Raw genomic sequence first — 17,385 nt, forward strand, 5'->3', positions numbered from 1 at the left:
TCATGCAAGTAAGTGCACAGATGCATGCATGTATACACACATGCACAAAACTGACTACTGCTAGCTGCTTCTGCACGTTGCAAAGACTAAACATCCCAGAGTGGCTGATGGTACACACCCAAGGACAGCACAAAGACATAACTTAGTTCACGAGAATTTGAAAGTTAGAAGCAATCATCAATGGTTTCATATATTTTCAGGTGGTGCGAAAGCTGGAAAGATGGTGTACACTTAGCCTAACCAGTCAGACCAATGTTCGGAACATGTCTGCATTCTGATCAAACATTGAGATTTAGCACTTTCCTGAACAGAATCTACACGTCATTTGTTGAGTGGACCTGAATCACTTTGATAAACAGAGGTTGGCTTGCAAGAGAAGCAGCAGTCCCTCTTTTGAATTGGCATCGTTACTTGACAACCCCTGGACAAATGAGTCAGGTCAGCCCCTCAATTGTCTGTCAAAGAGAGAAAGTCAGAGTATCACCTTCTGTGAATACCTGACAGAGCCTGGGACAAAATCAGCTGTTACAGTCAACTTACATTTCATCCAAAGGTGATCAAAAAGGTAAGGTATTTTATTTGTTCCACTAATAAGGCTAATCGGTGACAGAACATAAAGAACAAAGAACAGTACAGCACAGGAACAGGCCCTTCAGCCCTCTAAGCCTGTGCCGATCACGTTTACCTATCTAAACCAACCGCTTATATCCCTCTTTTCCCTGTTTGCTCATATGCCTATCAAGATGGGTCTTAAATGTCACTAACATGTCTGCCTCAACCACCTCACTTGGCAGTGCATTCCAGGCCCCCACCACCTTGAGTAAAAAGCTTCCCCCGCACATCTCCACTGAACCTTTCCCCCCCTTATCTTGAACTTGTGCCCCCTTGTAATTGTCATTTCAGCCCTGGGAAAAAGCTTCCAACTGTTCACCCTATCTATACCTCTAATAATTTTGTTAACTTCTATCAGGTCACCCCTCAGCCTCCGTCTTTCCAGGGAGAACAATCCCAGTTTGTTCAATCTCTCCTCATAGCTAATACTATTAGCTCCTCATAGCTAATACCAGGCATCATCCTGGTAAACCTTTTCTGCACTCTTTCCAAAGCCTCCACGTCCTTCTGGTAGTGTAGTGACCAGAATTGGACACAGTATTCCAAATGTGGCCTAACCAACATTATTTGCCAACTTTTGTAGTTGTATAAAACGCATAAACATATCGCAGGAGCTCAGAATCTGGAAACACTACTCTGTTCAACCACTTACAACCACCAAAATGGACAATGTAATTTCACATTGATCTCATCTTAGCAGCCTTCTCATCAGATTTCAGAAGACTGAATCATACACTAGGTCACATGTGGATGAGTGCAGGATCACATACCAAAGGCATTTCAAAGCTTACAGCTTATGCTGCCCAGGTCACAGTATCGACGTCTGTACATTGCAATGTGGAAGCAAATCTCTGCCGCAAAGGATGTGGAATCCATTCACAGAGAAGACCAATCAAATGAACCCAAGCAAGATATCTATGTTGGATCTAAATATTATAATGCTGCCTGGGACCTAACTTCAAACTGTTCAATAGCTCAAGATACTCCATCAATTAGAGGTACACTGTGGGGCCATTCACTCAATTTATTTTTCATCTGTAAACCCAAGAAAATATAGGAACATAGGAGGAGCAGCACAGAATCATAGAATCCTACAGTGCAGAAGGAGGTCATTCAGCCCATCAAGTCTGCACCGACCACAATCCCACCCAGATCCTATCCCCATGACCCCATGCGTTTACCCTAGCTAGTCATCTTGGCACTAAGGGGCAATTTAGCATGGCTAATCCACCTAACCTACACATTGCTGGACTGTGGGAGGAAACCAGAGCACCCGGAGGAAACCCACGCAGACAGGGGGAAGAACATGCAAACTCCATACAGTGACCAAGCCGGGAATTGAACCCAGGTCCCTGGCACTGAGGCAGCAGTGCTAACCACTGTGCCACCATGTTGCCCCAGGAACATAGGAAAAGGAGCAAACCATGAAACTCCTTGAGCCTTTTCCACCAGTCAACCGAAACCTAACCCCATATACCCACCTTTGCCCAATATCCCTTCGTATCTTTAATTAAGAAAAATGTCAGATTCAAGATTTAATAACTGACTTAGCACCAACTACCTTTTAAAGAGAGTTTGAAACTACTACTACCCCTTCCATGTCCAAGTGTTCCCTAACTTCACTTCTGAAAGGCCTGGTTTAACTTTTAGGCTAACAGCCTTGTCTAACAAAGTGACCAATCTGTTTTCACATTTTCCACTGAAAATATCTAACAAAGGTGCTACACGAGGGCTCAGCTGCTTATCACTACCTTTACTGTCACTGTCAAAGGTTTGGGCACAATCATGCAAGACAACGGAAATCAAACAGGTTAAACAAACTATCAGCCGTCTCCACTGAAGTTAGCGTAGAATGATAGAATCCTTACAGTGCAGAAGGCGGCCATTCAGCCCATCGAGCCTGCACCGACAACAACCCCACCCAGGCACTATCCCCGTAACTGCACCTATTTGCCCTGCTAATCCCTCTAACCTACGCGGCCCGGGACACTAGGGGCAATTTATCATGGCCAATCAATCTAACCCACACATCTTTGGACTGTGGGAGGAGACCGGAGCACCCGGAGGAAACCCACGCAGACACGGGGAGAACGTGCAAACTCCACAGAGTCACAAGCCAGGAATCGAACCCAAGTCCCTGGAGCTGCCCCCATATAAAAGGAGAAGCATCAGAAAGCTTGGAAACACTACACAATTGGGAGGTAATAAGTGTTCTTTGTTCATCCTTATGGCAGCTTCGTTATTAACGCTTGTATTAACGAGTCCTCCAGGAGAAAAGGAGAATTTTTTTGTTTGCCCAGTAGCACGGTAGCACAGTGGTTAGCACTGCTGCTTCACAGCTCCAGGGACCTGGGTTCGTTCCCGGCTTGGGTCACTGTCTGTGTGGAGTTTGCACATTCTCCTCGTGTCTGCGTGGGTTTCCTCCAGGTGCTCCCGTTTCCTCCCACAGTCCAAAGATGTGTGGGTTAGGTTGATTGGCCAGGTTAAAAATTGCCCCTTAGAGTCCTGAGATGCGTAGGTTAGAGGGATTAGCGGGTAAATATGTGGGGGTAGGGCCTGGGTGGGATTGTGGTCGGTGCAGACTCGATGGGCCGAATGGCCTCCTTCCGCACTGTAGGGTTTCTAGGATTTCTACAACAAGCCTTCGTCCCATATGTCACTTACTTGTGTCAGCCTGGCTTCCCACACTGATGTAACGATCATTGCTGGTTTGTCCTGTGTGATAGTAGGCTTCTTCCTGTTGTGGTGCTTTGGCATTCTTCTCCGTCAGGAAAGAAACAGCTTCTGCAAGATCCCCATTACTCGCCTGCAAAAAGCATGAGTGGATAAGTTAACTGTAGACAAAGCGCTGGACTTTGACAAACAACTCAGGATATCTACTGCCAAAGCGAATGAGCTGGAATGAGTAACAGATAAACAGGGCAATGATAAAAGCAAAATACTGCGGATGCTGGAATCTGAAACAAAAACAGAAAACGCTGGAAAATCTCAGCAGGTCTGACAGCATCTGGGGAGGGAGAACAAAGCCAACATTGAGTCTAGATGACTCTTCGTCACAGGCTAATGAGGCTGAAACAAATACCATAAGGACCATAAACACCTGTTCCGTGGTCTCCCCATTTTCCTCATCTACAGGCCGCTTCTGGACAAAACCATCTTCAGGAATGAGGTCAGCATCCACACATTACACCCATGTAACGGCACAATGGCACAGTGGTTAACACTGCTGCCTCACAGCGCCAGGGACCCGGGTTCAATTCCCAGCTTGGGTCACTGTCTTTGTGGAGTCTGCACGTTGTCCCCGTGTCTGCGTGAGCTTCCTCTGGGTTCTTCAGTTTCCTCCCACAGTCCGAAAGACGTGCTGGTTAGGTGCATTGGCCATGCTAAATTCTCCCTCAGTGTTACCCGAACAGGCGCCGGAGAGTGGTGACTAGGGGATTTTCACAGTAACTTCATTGCAGTGTTAATGTAAACCTACTTGTGACACTAATAAATGAACTTTAAACTTTATGGCATCCAGCTCAAATTATCCATTAGTATCTACTGTCTTGCTGCTGAAAGACCACTGATCCAATGTCCAGTCTTAAGAAAATCAGAGTCATCACCTTTGCTTTCACCCACACCTGCTCTCGACTAGAGTCAACAGTTCCTTCACCAACTCCAGCCGCTGTTTTAGGCTCACTCACTTTGCAACCTTTGGGTCTTATTTGTGCTGAGCTTCTATCCCCAGAAAGATCGGTCAGAAACTGCCTACTTCCATCTCTGTAACATCGCCCCACCCATCCTCAAATGTGGCAGCCCTTCAAACGAGCTGTTGACCATGAGAAGCCATGTAGACCTCCTGCTCTGAGCTCCTTCAACACCCTTTCTACCTCAGTCTTCTCCTATAACTTTCTTAAAAACAGCCTTTTTAATCAGTTTTTTGTTCCGCCAGCCTGATAAGCTCCTTTCTTGACACAGCATCCCATTGCTGATATTTTTGTTAATATGTCTTCAGAAAGCCGACTGAGACAATTGCCTATGTTAACGGTATTAGATAAATGCAACGCCCATGAACAGAGTCCATCCTCCATTGTGTTCGTACAAACAAAAGCAAAGGCTTAGTCATAAGTTACCTTTTTTTTAAATCACCACAAATCATTGGAGTTTGTAATAAAATCTAGAAATAAGTTGGTATTAGCAAAAGGGACCATGAAGCTGTCAGATTTTAGTAAAAATCCAAAGGCTTCACTAATCAGGGAAGTGAATCTGCTCTGAGGCCTACACGGCTCAACTTCCAAATCAGTGTTGTTGACCACTTCCCTGAAGTGATTTAGCAAAATGCACCAAAGATTAAAAGTGACGTTGACGAGTGACTCATGCAGCTCACCACTACCTTCTTGGGATAACTAGAGTCATAGTCAGAGGTTTACAGCATGGGAACAGGCCCTTCGGCCCAACTTGTCCATGCCGCCTAGTTTTTAAACCATTAAGCTGGACCCAATTGCCCGCATTTGGCCCATATCCCTCGATATCCATCTTACCCATGTAACTCTCCAAATGGTTTTTAAAGACAAAATTGTACCCGCCTCTACTACTGCCTCTGGCAGCTTGTTCCAGACACTCACCACCCTCTGTGAAAAAATTGCTCCTCTGGACCCTTTTGTATCTCTCCCCTCTCATCTTAAACCTATGCTCTCCAGTTTTACACTCGCCTATCTTTGGGAAAAGATATTGACTATCTAGCTGATCTATGCCCCTCGTTATTTTATAGACCGCTATAAGATTGCCCCTCAGCCTCCTACACTCCATGGGAAAAAAGTCCCAGTCTATCCAGCCTCTCCTTATAACTCAAACCATCAAGTCCCGATAGCATCCTAGTAAATCTCTTCTGCACTCTTTCTCCTTTAATAATATCCTTTCTATGATAGGGTGACCAGAACTGCACACAGTATTCCAAATGTGGCCTCACTAATATCTTGTACAACTTCAACAAGACGCTTCAACTCCTGTATTCAATGTTTTGACCAATGAAACCAAGCGTGCCGAATGCCTTCTTCACCACTCTGTCCACCTGTGACTTCACTTTCAAGGAGCTATGAACCCATACCCCGTAGATCTCTTTGTTCTATAACTCTCCCCAACGTCCTACTATTAACTGACAAAGTCCTGCCCTGGTTCAATCTACCAAATTGCATCACCTTGTATTTATCTAAATTAAACTCCATTTGCCAGTAATCAGCCCACTGGCCCAATTGATCAAGATCCCATTGCAATCCTCAATAATCTTCTTCACTGTCCATTATACCACCAATCTTGGTGTCATCTGCAAATTTACTAATGATGCCTCCTAAATTCTCATCCAAATATAAATTACAAATAACAGTGGACCCAGCACCGATTCCTGAGGCACACCGCTGGTCACAGGCCTCCAGTTGAAAAACAACCCCCTACAACCATCCTCTGTCTTGTCATTTTGTATCCATTTGGCTACCTCACCCTGGATCCCATGAGATTTAACCTTATGCAACAATTTGCCATGCGGTACCTTGTCAAAGGCCTTGCTGAAGTCCATGTAGACAACATCAACTGCACTGCCCTTATCTGCCTTCTTGGTTACCCCTAGAGATAACCAATCAATGATGCCTTGTCAGTGATGCCCACATTCACAAGAATGAATGAGATTATGAATAATAACTGAACAAGAAGATGTACTTCAAAGGGAAGCAACTACCAGTTACATTTTACCACTCAAGCTGAAAGGTCATGCTTCATTTTTTAACAACACATATCCAGTTTGCAGTCCACTGCAGATTTTGCTTCTCGTCATCTTTCTTTCCTGTATATTAAAATGGACAAATCTCTGCCAATTTCACTCTGTTACTGACTCACAAAAGGCAAGAGATTACTCTCCCCTTTTACACAGTTAAAAGACAGGCTTCATGGGCCAGGTTGGCTCACTCAGAAGCAGTCACATCTGATCAAGAAAGCAGCAAGTTCGTGCCCTACACCAAGACTGGAGCATCATATCCTCTTGATCAGCAACTCAATGTTACACAGAGGGAATGCTGCACTTAGAGGCTCTGTCATATTTGACTAAGATGTTAAAAGAACCTGAGACAATATGAGGAAAGACTTTTACTGCACAATGAGTTGCTGTGATCTGGAATGTGCTGCCTGAAAGGGCGGTAGAAGCAGATTAAACAATAACTGTCAAAAGACAGAAGAAGAAAGACTTGCATTTATATAGTGCCTTTCACAAAAACAAGCTTTCATGAAATGGATTAGTTCAATACATGAGGGAAAATAAATATAGGGCAATGGGGAAAGAATGGGCAACTGAGAAGAACTGAATAGTTCCAACAAAAAGCTGGCAAAGACATAATGGTTAATGGTCTTCTGGTGTGCTATATCATTCTACGATTCCACGAAATCAACGTCTGATCTGATTACTCCAACGATGAGGATGAACAGAGGGTTCCCATGACAACGTGAACTGTGCTGCACTAGGGGTGAAGTACTGCTGGTTACAGGTCCATCATTGGTGATGGTGAACGCTGAAGGCACAGTATAAATCCAATGTAATGGCAGTGGCAGCTGAGTGAAGAACATTGTGGAAGGAATAAATTAAGAGTATTGCACAAGGATTCATCTGCACATTCAAGTGGATTTGATAAAATGTTTTTCAGCTGGCATATTGGCACAAACATACTAAACAAACCTGGTTATAATACTGCTGGAGTGATCAGTGTCTTAGCAACTAAATGCTCATCTAAAATGCTGTGACCTTTTATTGGTATGTAACCCATCCGCCTCTGAATATGATATTCTGCATACAACCAAATGTACTGACTTGTCACTGGCCGGCAGCCATTGCTCCTATTACAATGCTTCGCAGTCCACACAAGAGTATCAGCGTTAATTTCAATGATGTCTAAATACAAAATCATAACTTAGTAACAACCCATTTCCTTTTATTTTTTGTGAGGGGGGAATAAATGACAACCTGGGCCTGATCTAGAAACACAGAATCATGAAACTTACAGCGCAGGACACCACTTGGCCCATTACTTATGTGTGTATGCGCTCAACTGATATTATCTATTCTAATGCAATTTCCATGTTTCCCTATTCTTCCTTTACAAATACCTGTCCTTTCAAATTATTTTACAGTCGCAACCTCAATATACATTTGTGGTAAAGCAGTGTTCTAATAAAAGGCGTCAAAAAAAATTCTTCCGACCCACCACTCCATTCTACAGCTGATAATTCAGAGCTCATGCCCCTGGTTATCGATTTCTCAATGAGTGGGATCAATCACCTGCTAGTTATGCACCCAAAGGTCTTCCACAACCTGAGAATCTCAGTTAGATCCTTCTTAACCTATTCTGCGACAGCAAAAAAGCATCAATTAGAGTCAGAAGTTTACAGCATGGAAACAGTCCCTCCGGCCAACTTGTCCATGCCGCCTTTTTTTTTTAAACCCCTAAGCTAATCCCAACTGCCCGCATTTGGCCCATATCCCTCTATACCCATCATACCCATGGAACTGTCTAAATGCTTTTTAAAAGACAAAATTGTACCCGCCTCTACTACTACCTCTGGTAGCTCGTTCCAGACACTTACCACCCTGTGTGCGAAAAAATTGCCCCTCTGGACACTTTTGTATCTCTCCCCTTAAACCTATGCCCTATCTTTGGGAAAAGATTTTGACTATCTAGCTGATCTATACCCCTCATTATTTTATAGACCTCTATAAGATCACCCCTCAGCCTCCTACGCTCCAGAGAAAAATGTCCCAGTCTGTCCAGCCTCTCCTTATAACTCAAACCATCAAGTCCCGGTAGCATCCTAGTAAATCTCTTCTTCACTCTTTCTAGTTGAATATCCTTTCTATAATAGGATGACCAGAACTGCACACAGTATTCCAAGTGTGGCCTTACCAATGTCTTGTACAACTTCAACAAGATGTCCCAACTCCTGTATTTAACGTTCTGACCAATGAAACCAAGCATGTTGAATGCCTTCTTCACCACTCTGTCCACCTGTGGCTCCACTTTCAAGGAGATATGAACCTGTACCCCTTGATCTCTTTGCTCTGTAACTCTCCCCAGTGCCCTACCATTAACTGAGTAACAGAACATTGAGCTATCATTGCTGGAGTCATTCTGGTGAAGACTAGTTGTGCTTTTTTCATTCTAATGGAGTGTCCAAAACTGCATGCACTACTCTAACGTTCGCCCAATCGATTTCTTGCACCAGCACACCCAAATGAAAAATTATTCTGCAGTCCTTTTCACAGAGGAAGGGGGAAAGAGAGGAAACAACTGGATTGACTATTAAAAGCAGTTATTGCCATTACCATAGAATCAATCAGCACAGAAGAAAACCTACAAAAGGGAGAAACTTAGTTGGTCAGCCAGATGTCTACAGTCACATCCTCTGTCTCTTATGTGCAGAGAGCCAAGGCATAGGCTGGTAGAGTTTATGTTTAAGGGCCCTCTAGTACAAACTTAACTGTGGAGATCTACCTGCACAAAGGAGTCGTGGAGAATATCCAAAACATTTCTTCATGCAATGGGTGGGAGAAGTCTGGAGCTCTAGCAGTAGAGGCTAGCTCAATTAATCATTTAAAATTGGTGTGAGATAGCTTTTTGTTAGCTAAGGGTATAACGGAGTGGGAGATAGATCAACCATGATCTCACTCAATGACGTAAAAGGAACTGAATGGCGTTTTCTGCAAAGGAAAGTCGTGGATTTCTGAGATAAAGTAGGTAAATTTATGACTACCTGATAAGAATCACAGAATGATATGGCACTGGAGACCATTCGGTCCATCGCCCCAATGCCAGCTCTTTTAAAGGGCTATTCAATTCGCCCCACGCACCTGCTCTTTCCATATGACCCTGCATTTTCTTTCCTTTTAAAGTGTTTATCTCATTTCCTTTTGAACGTTATTACAGAATCTGCTTCCATCAACCTTTCACACAGTTCAGTCCACGTCACAACACACTGTGTAAAAAATATTATTGCGACACTAGTTGCCTTGCCAATTACCATCGAAGTGTATTATCGAGTTACAGACCCTTCTGCCAATAGAAAGTTTCACGTTATCAACCCTACCAAAATCCTTCATGATATGATCACCTCTATAAATTCTCCGCTCTTAATTCTCACAGCAAACGAGACAGATTCTCTAATTGCTTCGTGCAACTGAGGAATCTGTCTGCTTATGGCATAAATTAACATTTTAAATTGAGACATGTCTTTTTGATTAAAGCAGAATGCATTTTCAAGTCACTGCCAGCAAAAGAAGTTGAATAAAACTTTGGGGAGGAGGGAGAACTGGGTGATTTGTTTGGTCAGTGTGCAATTTACTGGCTGTTGATTGGTGGCTTTATCTCTCTGTCCAGTGAAATTATATTTTTAAAAACAAGTGAAAGCAAATCAATCACATGGACAAGTCAATCAGCATTTGAATTCAACAGGCTGCAAATGTTTCAGCCAATCAGGGCTTTGTCTTCACTAAAATGGGTAGTGGGTTTCCTCCGGGTGCTCCGGTTTCCTCCCACAGTCCAAAGATGTGCGGGTTAGGTTGATTGGCCATGCTAAAATTGCCCCTTAGTGTCCTGGGATGCGTAGGTTAGAGGGATTAGCGGGTAAATATGTAGGGATAAGGGGGTAGAGCCTGGGTGGGGTTGTGGTGGTGCAGACTCGATGGGCCAAATGGCCTCTTTCTGCACTGTAGGGTTTCTATGATTCTAAAATGAAACAGTACAGCTATGATACAAGACTTTTATGAAAGCAATTCACAATTGGTCATAATGCAGATCTAACAGGTTCCATTTCATTTTTCACACAATCCACAATCACCTGAAGTGTCTCTATCACTAAATGCCAAATACAGTACAGGAGTGTTACCACAGAAAAGATACAACACAAAGAGGCCATTCACCCCATTGCATCTGCGCCAATCATAAAAGATAGAAAAAAAAGAAACTATTCACTTGTTCCAACCCCCGCTTTCCAGCACCTGGTCCATAGCCTTGCAAGTTAAAGCACTTCTGGTTCAGATCCAGGTACCTTTTAAATGAGTTGAGCATTTTAGCTTCAACCACCAATTTGGACAGTGAATTCCAGACACCACCCAACCACCGTCTGGATGAAAAGGTTTTTCTTCATGTCCCCTCTAATCCTTCAACTAATCACCTTAAATCTGCGTCCCCTAGTAATTGACCCCTCAGCTTGGGCAATCAGGTCTTCCCTATCTAGGCCCTATCCAGATGTAATCAGCTTAGATCTTGTCTGATCGAGCCCAAGATGGGATGCAATGTCTTGTCTTGTCAGCTTGGATCTTGTTTGCCCCTCATGTTGGGACCATGATTGGACTTAATTTGAATTGGCTTTTTTGACTAGAATTAAAGTACCGAAAGGTACCAAAACAAACGGTGCAATGTCTTATCTTGCCAGCTTGGATCTTGATTGTCTCTTTTGTGGGGCCCATGAGCTGGATTCAATTGGAATTTAAATTTGGTTTTTGGAGCAAGCAAGGAACGGATTTGGGTTTGCTCGGTCCACTCAGCACTGGGGGCTTTGTAACTTTAAGAATGGTCACAGTGGCCAAAGACATTTGGCCTCAGATCTTCGGGTAAGGACTTTCCAAGGCGACCTGCAAGAGACACGACAACGCAGAATTGCCAAGCAGAAACTGATAGCCAAGTTCTGCACTCAAGATTCGGCCATAACCAGGATCTCGGGTTCATGTCGCACAACATGTAACTCCACCATACTGTTCTATGGGGGGAAAAAAATCTTCCCAACTGTCCTGTTTTGACAGCATGCACACCTTGATTACGTGTGATGATCTCTCTGCCTGAATTAGTTTGCACAGTATTTAACACCATCTTACTCTTTGAATATTTGTAATTATCTCTCTGCCTTAAATTATCGGTTCTTAAGTCATCCCTTCACTTGTTATACAGCCTGCCAACACTTTACACCTGTTGGCCCTTTGAAAAAAGCAATCCAACTGGTCTCACTCCCCTTGCTCTCTCTACACAGTCCTGCAAATTCTTTCCATCTCAATTTCCAATTCTCTTTTTAATGCTACCATGGAATTTGCTTCCACCACTGTTTCAAGCAACAGGTGGCACCATTGATACAGTCAAAGTGATTAATAGTTTCTCTGATCACCCAGAAGATCCCCCATGTTGATTCTATGGCCTGTATGGATTTAATCAGAGTGTCAGTTGGAACACTGCTATAGAACGCAGTGTCCTGGACTTGGACACGGCATTGCAGAGGTGGGGTGGAGCAGGGTTTGAAATGTGTATACTTCAATGCCAGGAGTATTCGCAATAAAGTGGGTGAACTTGCAGCGTGGATCAGTACCTGGGACTTCGATGTTGTGGCTATTTCAGAGACATGGATAGAGCAGGGGCAGGAATGGATGCTGCAGGTCCCGGGGTTCAAATGTTTTAGTCGAAGTAGGGAAGGAGGTAGAAGAGGGGGAGGGGTAGCATTATTGGTCAGAGATTGTATCACAGTGTCAGAGAGGAGGTTTGATGAGGACTTATCTGTTGAGGTAGTATGGGCGGAGATTAGAAATAGGAGAGGAGAGGTCACCCTGTTGGGAGTCTTTTATAGACCTCCTAAAAGTTCTAGAGAGGTTGAGGAAAGGATTGCGGAGTCAATCCTGCTTAGGAGTGAAAGTAATAGGGCAATTGTTATGGGGGATTTTAACTTGACTAATATTGACTGGAATTGTTATAGCTCTAGCTCGTTAGAGGGGTCAGTTTTTGTTCAAAGCGTGCAGGAAGGTTTTTTGACTCAGTATGTAGACAGGCCAACTAGAGGTGAGGCTATATTGGATCTGGTGCTGGGAAATGAGCCAGACCAGGTGCTAGACTTGGAAGTTGGTGTGCATTTTGGTGATAGTGACCACAATTCGGTTACGTTCACCTTAGTGATGGAAAGGGATAGGCATGAACCTCGGGCCAGTGGTTTTAGCTGGGGGAAGGGTAATTATGAGGCTATTAGGAGAGAATTAGGAAACATAGGTTGGACTAGGAGATTACAGGGACTGGGAACGTCCGACATGTGGAGTTTTTTCAAGGAGCAGCTACTGCGAGTCTGTGATAGGTATGTCCCTGTCAGGCAAGGAGGAATTGGTAGGGCTAGGGAACCGTGGTGCACCAAAAAAGTTTCTTTGTTGGTTAAAAAGAAAAAGGAGGCTTATGTTCGGATGAGACGTGAGCACTCGGGTAGTGCACTAGAAAGCTTTAGATTGGCTAAGAGGGAGTTGAAGAGCGAGCTTAGAAGGGCTAAAAGGGGACATGAGAAGACTTTGGCGGATAGGGTTAAAGAGAATCCTAAGGCGTTCTATAGGTATGTCAAGAACAGAAGGTTGGTTAGGGCAAGTTTAGGGCCAGTTATAGATGGCAGAGGGAAGTTATGTGTGGAACCGGAGGAGATTGGTGAAGCATTGAACCAATATTTCTCTTCGGTGTTCACGCAAGGGGACATGAATATAGCTGAGGAGGACACTGGGTTGCAAGGGAGTAGAATAGACAGTATTACAGTTGATAAGGAGGATGTGCAGGATATTCTGGAGGGTCTGAAAATAGATAAATCCCCTGGTCCGGATGGGATTTATCCAAGGATTCTCTGGGAGGCAAGAGAAGTGATTGCAGAGCCTCTGGCTCTGATCTTCAGGTCGTCGTTGGCCTCTGGTATAGTACCAGAAGATTGGAGGTTAGCGAATGTTGTCCCATTGTTTAAGAAGGGGAACAGAGACTTCCCCGGGAATTATAGACCGGTGAGTCTCACTTCTGTTGTCGGCAAGATGTTGGAAAAAATTATAAGGGATAGGATTTATAGTTATTTGGAGAGTAATGAATTGATAGGTGATAGTCAGCATGGTTTTGTGGCAGGTAGGTCGTGCCTTACTAACCTTATTGAGTTTTTTGAGAAAGTGACCAAGGAGGTGGATGGGGGCAAGGCAGTGGACGTGGTATATATGGATTTTAGTAAGGCGTTTGATAAGGTTCACCATGGTAAGCTTCTGCAGAAAATGCAGATGTATGGGATTGGGGGTGATCTAGGAAATTGGATCAGGAATTGGCTAGCGGATAGGAAACAGAGGGTGGTGGTTGATAGTAAATATTCATCATGGAGTGCGGTTACAAGTGGTGTACCTCAGGGATCTGTTTTGGGGCCACTGCTGTTTGTAATATTTATTAATGATCTGGATGAGGGTATAGTTGGGTGGATTAGCAAATTTGCTGATGACACCAAAGTCGGTGGTGTGGTAGACAGTGAGGAAGGGTGTCGTAGTTTGCAGGAAGACTTAGACAGGTTGCAAAGTTGGGCCGAGAGGTGGCGGATGGAGTTTAATGCGGAGAAGTGTGAGGTAATTCACTTTGGTAGGAATAACAGATGTGTTGAGTATAGGGCTAACGGGAGGACTTTGAATAGTGTGGAGGAGCAGAGGGATCTAGGTGTATGTGTGCATAGATCCCTGAAAGTTGGGAATCAAGTAGATAAGGTTGTTAAGAAGGCATATGGTGTCTTGGCGTTTATTGGTAGGGGGATTGAATTTAGGAGTCGTAGCGTTATGTTGCAACTGTACACAACTCTGGTGCGGCCGCACTTGGAGTACTGTGTGCAGTTCTGGTCCCCACATTACAGGAAGGATGTGGAGGCTTTGGAGAGGGTGCAGAGGAGGTTTACCAGGATGTTGCCTGGTATGGAGGGGAGATCCTATGAGGAGAGGCTGAGGGATTTGGGATTGTTTTCGCTGGAAAGGCGGCGGCTAAGAGGGGATCTTATTGAAACATATAAGATGATTAGAGGTTTAGATAGGGTGGATAGTGATAGCCTTTTTCCTCTGATGGAGAAATCCAGCACGAGGGGGCATGGCTTTAAATTGAGGGGGGGTAGTTATAGAACCGATGTCAGGGGTAGGTTCTTTACCCAGAGGGTGGTGAGGGATTGGAATGCCCTGCCAGCATCAGTAGTAAATGCGCCTAGTTTGGGGGCGTTTAAGAGATCCGTAGATAGGTTCATGGACGAAAAGAAATTGGTTTAGGTTGGAGGGTCACAGTTTTTTTTTAACTGGTCGGTGCAACATCGTGGGCCGAAGGGCCTGTTCTGCGCTGTAATGTTCTATGTTCTATGTTCTAAATAATGGGGATGGCACAGTGGTTCGATTCCCGGCTTGGGTCACTGTCTGTGTGGAGTTTGCACATTCTCCCCATGTCTGCGTGGGTTTCCTCCGAGTGCTCCGGTTTCCTCCCACAATCTGAAAAACGTGCTGGTTAGTTAGGTGCATTGACCCGAACAGGCGCCGGAGTGTGGCGACGAGAGGAATTTCATAGTAACTTCATTGCAGTGTTAATGTAAGCCTTACTTGTGATTAATAAATAAACTTTCCTTTCAGATCCTGCTTAAAAGGTTGTGTTTCTGCTGACTAAGGATTGGGTTCACTGATAGCCTCTTCAGTTGGGGAACCAGTTGATGCTTAGTAGGGCTGCTAAGATCTGGAATGCATAACTTAGAAGAGTTCTGCAAAGAAATTTAAGAGTAACTTTTGAAAGGGAATTGGATATTTACTGCAGGGCTATGAGGTAAGAGCAGCAGAGTGGGATTTACTGAATAGCTCAGTGAAAAAGTCAGCACAGGCACTTCCCTACTGCCAAAGAGGGAGGACAACAAACATATCTTTTAAGCGTCTGCAAAAAGTATGAATATGCCAATTAGGGGAGGGGTTACTCTTCTATTACCATTTTAAATTAAATAAAATACTCAGCAGGTCTGGCAGCATCTGTGGAGAGAGGTCATTTTAAGATCATTACACTGGCCATCTCAATTTCCCTGCAACTCCCAGTCACTATAGAACTTGCAGCATTCCATTCTTTCAGGTCCAATATTTACTTTGTCATTAAACCAGCTGACAAGTGCAGAACTGCCATTATTTGGTGAATATTTCATGGAAGGTCATCAACCAATAACTCTGTTTCTCTCCCCACAGATGCTGCCTGACCTGAGTATTCCATCATTTTCTGCTTCAGAGTTCCAGCATCTGCAGTATTTTGTTTATCCATCCAGCCTCCATCTTCCAAATATCAGCAAGATCAGAATTATTTTCACCAGGCACAGAACTTGTGCCTCAAAGGGAATGAGGAATTCACAAACAATTGCCATCCCTTCATTGTCGCTGGGTCAATATCCTGGAACTCCCTGTCTAACAGCACTGTGGGTGTACCTACACCTCACGGACAGCAGTAGTTCAAGGCAGCAGCTCACCACCATCTTCTTAAGGGCAACTGGGAATGGGCAATAAAAATTCTGGCATCCCTGTGAAAGAACAGATGAAAACCCAGGGTGGTTGCAATAGTGATGTGTTGCCAATAGAAGACCATGTTTTGATAAATCTTCACAACTGTAGCCACCATCACGGAGCCAGAATCCTGGCCTCTCCTGCCTGAACTACCATGGGAGCACCATCACCAAAAGAAATGCATTGGTTCAAGGAGAAGGACCACCATTAACATCTCAGGGCAGCTAAAGATGGGCAATAAATGCCACCATGCCAGCATGAGCTAAATTCTGAGAACAAATAAAGTGCGCTAATACAGGAATACTAATGCTCGATAAGTTGCAGCGTACTGGAGTTGAATGAAGAGGCCCTACTATTGTAAACTGTACATTACCTGTAAAGCCTGTTGTAGTAACTGGATGTCATTGGTACCAGTGACCTCCCTCAGTTGGTTCAGTAGTGTCTGTTGATGCTAAAGAATAGGGAAAAAAATAAATTGCCATTAATATAGTGCTTTTAAAAAAACTGCATGTCCCAGTTTTAAGATAAGTTAAACTTATATAGATCTTAGCTGTACAAAAGTACAGTAACATAGGGGGGTCATGTTACAGAAAAGTGCAGTTAAATTTATATAGATCTTAGCAAGACAAAGGTACAGTAACATAGGGGGTCATGTTACAGGAGTAATAATCCAGAGGCCTGGACTAATGCTCTGGAAACATGGGTTCAAATCCTACAACAGTTTTCAAATTAATTAAGTAAATCTCGAATAAATAGCTATTAACAGTAATGGAGACTGTGAAGCGATTGGATTGTCGTAAAGGTCCATCTGGTTCACTAATGTCCTTTAGGGAAGGAAATTTGCAATCCTTACTTGATTTGACCTCTATGTGACTCCAGATCCATAGCAATGTGTTTTAATCTCAACTGCCCCTGAAATGACCTAACAAGTGACTCAATTGTATTAAGGAAGGTGGTTGATCACCACCTTGTCAAGGACAATTAGGAATAGGCGATAAATCCTGTGAATGAATAAATAAAACAATTTGTTCTGGTCTCCATGTCACAAACAGATAAAGTAGTACTGGACGAGGTAAAAATAGATGTACAAGGATGAAACAAGAACCGAGGGGGTACAACTGTCAGGAAGCACAGATCAGGCTGCTGCTCATGCACCAAAAAAAAGGCTTGAGCTGATCCAAGAGATGTCTGTAAAATTACAAAAGATTTTGACAGATGCAGAAAAGATACAATCATCAAATGGTTCAGCATGAAGACGACCACTCTGCCCTTCATGACTGTGCCAGCTCTCGACAATGGCAATTCAGCTAATTCCATTCCCCCACCCTTTCCCCACAGACCTGCAATTTTTCTCCTCAGGTGCTTATCTGATTCCCATTTGAAAGCCCCAGTTGGATCTGCCTCTACCTCAGGCAGTGTGTTCCAGATCTGAATCACTCATTGACAGTTTCTCA

The 17,385-nt window shown here is 43.8% G+C and overlaps 1 protein-coding gene across 3 annotated transcripts in view; it reads right to left on the reverse strand.

Annotated features, from left to right (window-relative positions):
- usp25 (ubiquitin specific peptidase 25) overlaps positions 1 to 17,385 on the reverse strand; it is a 166,544-nt gene that overhangs the window by 129,226 nt on the left and 19,933 nt on the right. For all 3 annotated transcript variants that reach the window (XM_078233049.1, XM_078233048.1, XM_078233047.1), the window contains exons 2-3: positions 16,305 to 16,382; positions 3,277 to 3,418 (exon numbers count right to left, since the gene is read on the reverse strand). In XM_078233049.1, the coding sequence (XP_078089175.1) occupies positions 3,277 to 3,418; positions 16,305 to 16,382 (220 nt within the window). The remainder of the gene's footprint in view (positions 1 to 3,276; positions 3,419 to 16,304; positions 16,383 to 17,385) is intronic.

The sequence above is a fragment of the Mustelus asterias genome, chromosome 17 (assembly GCF_964213995.1).
Source record: "Mustelus asterias chromosome 17, sMusAst1.hap1.1, whole genome shotgun sequence".
In the NCBI taxonomy this organism is placed as follows: Eukaryota; Metazoa; Chordata; class Chondrichthyes; order Carcharhiniformes; family Triakidae; genus Mustelus; species Mustelus asterias.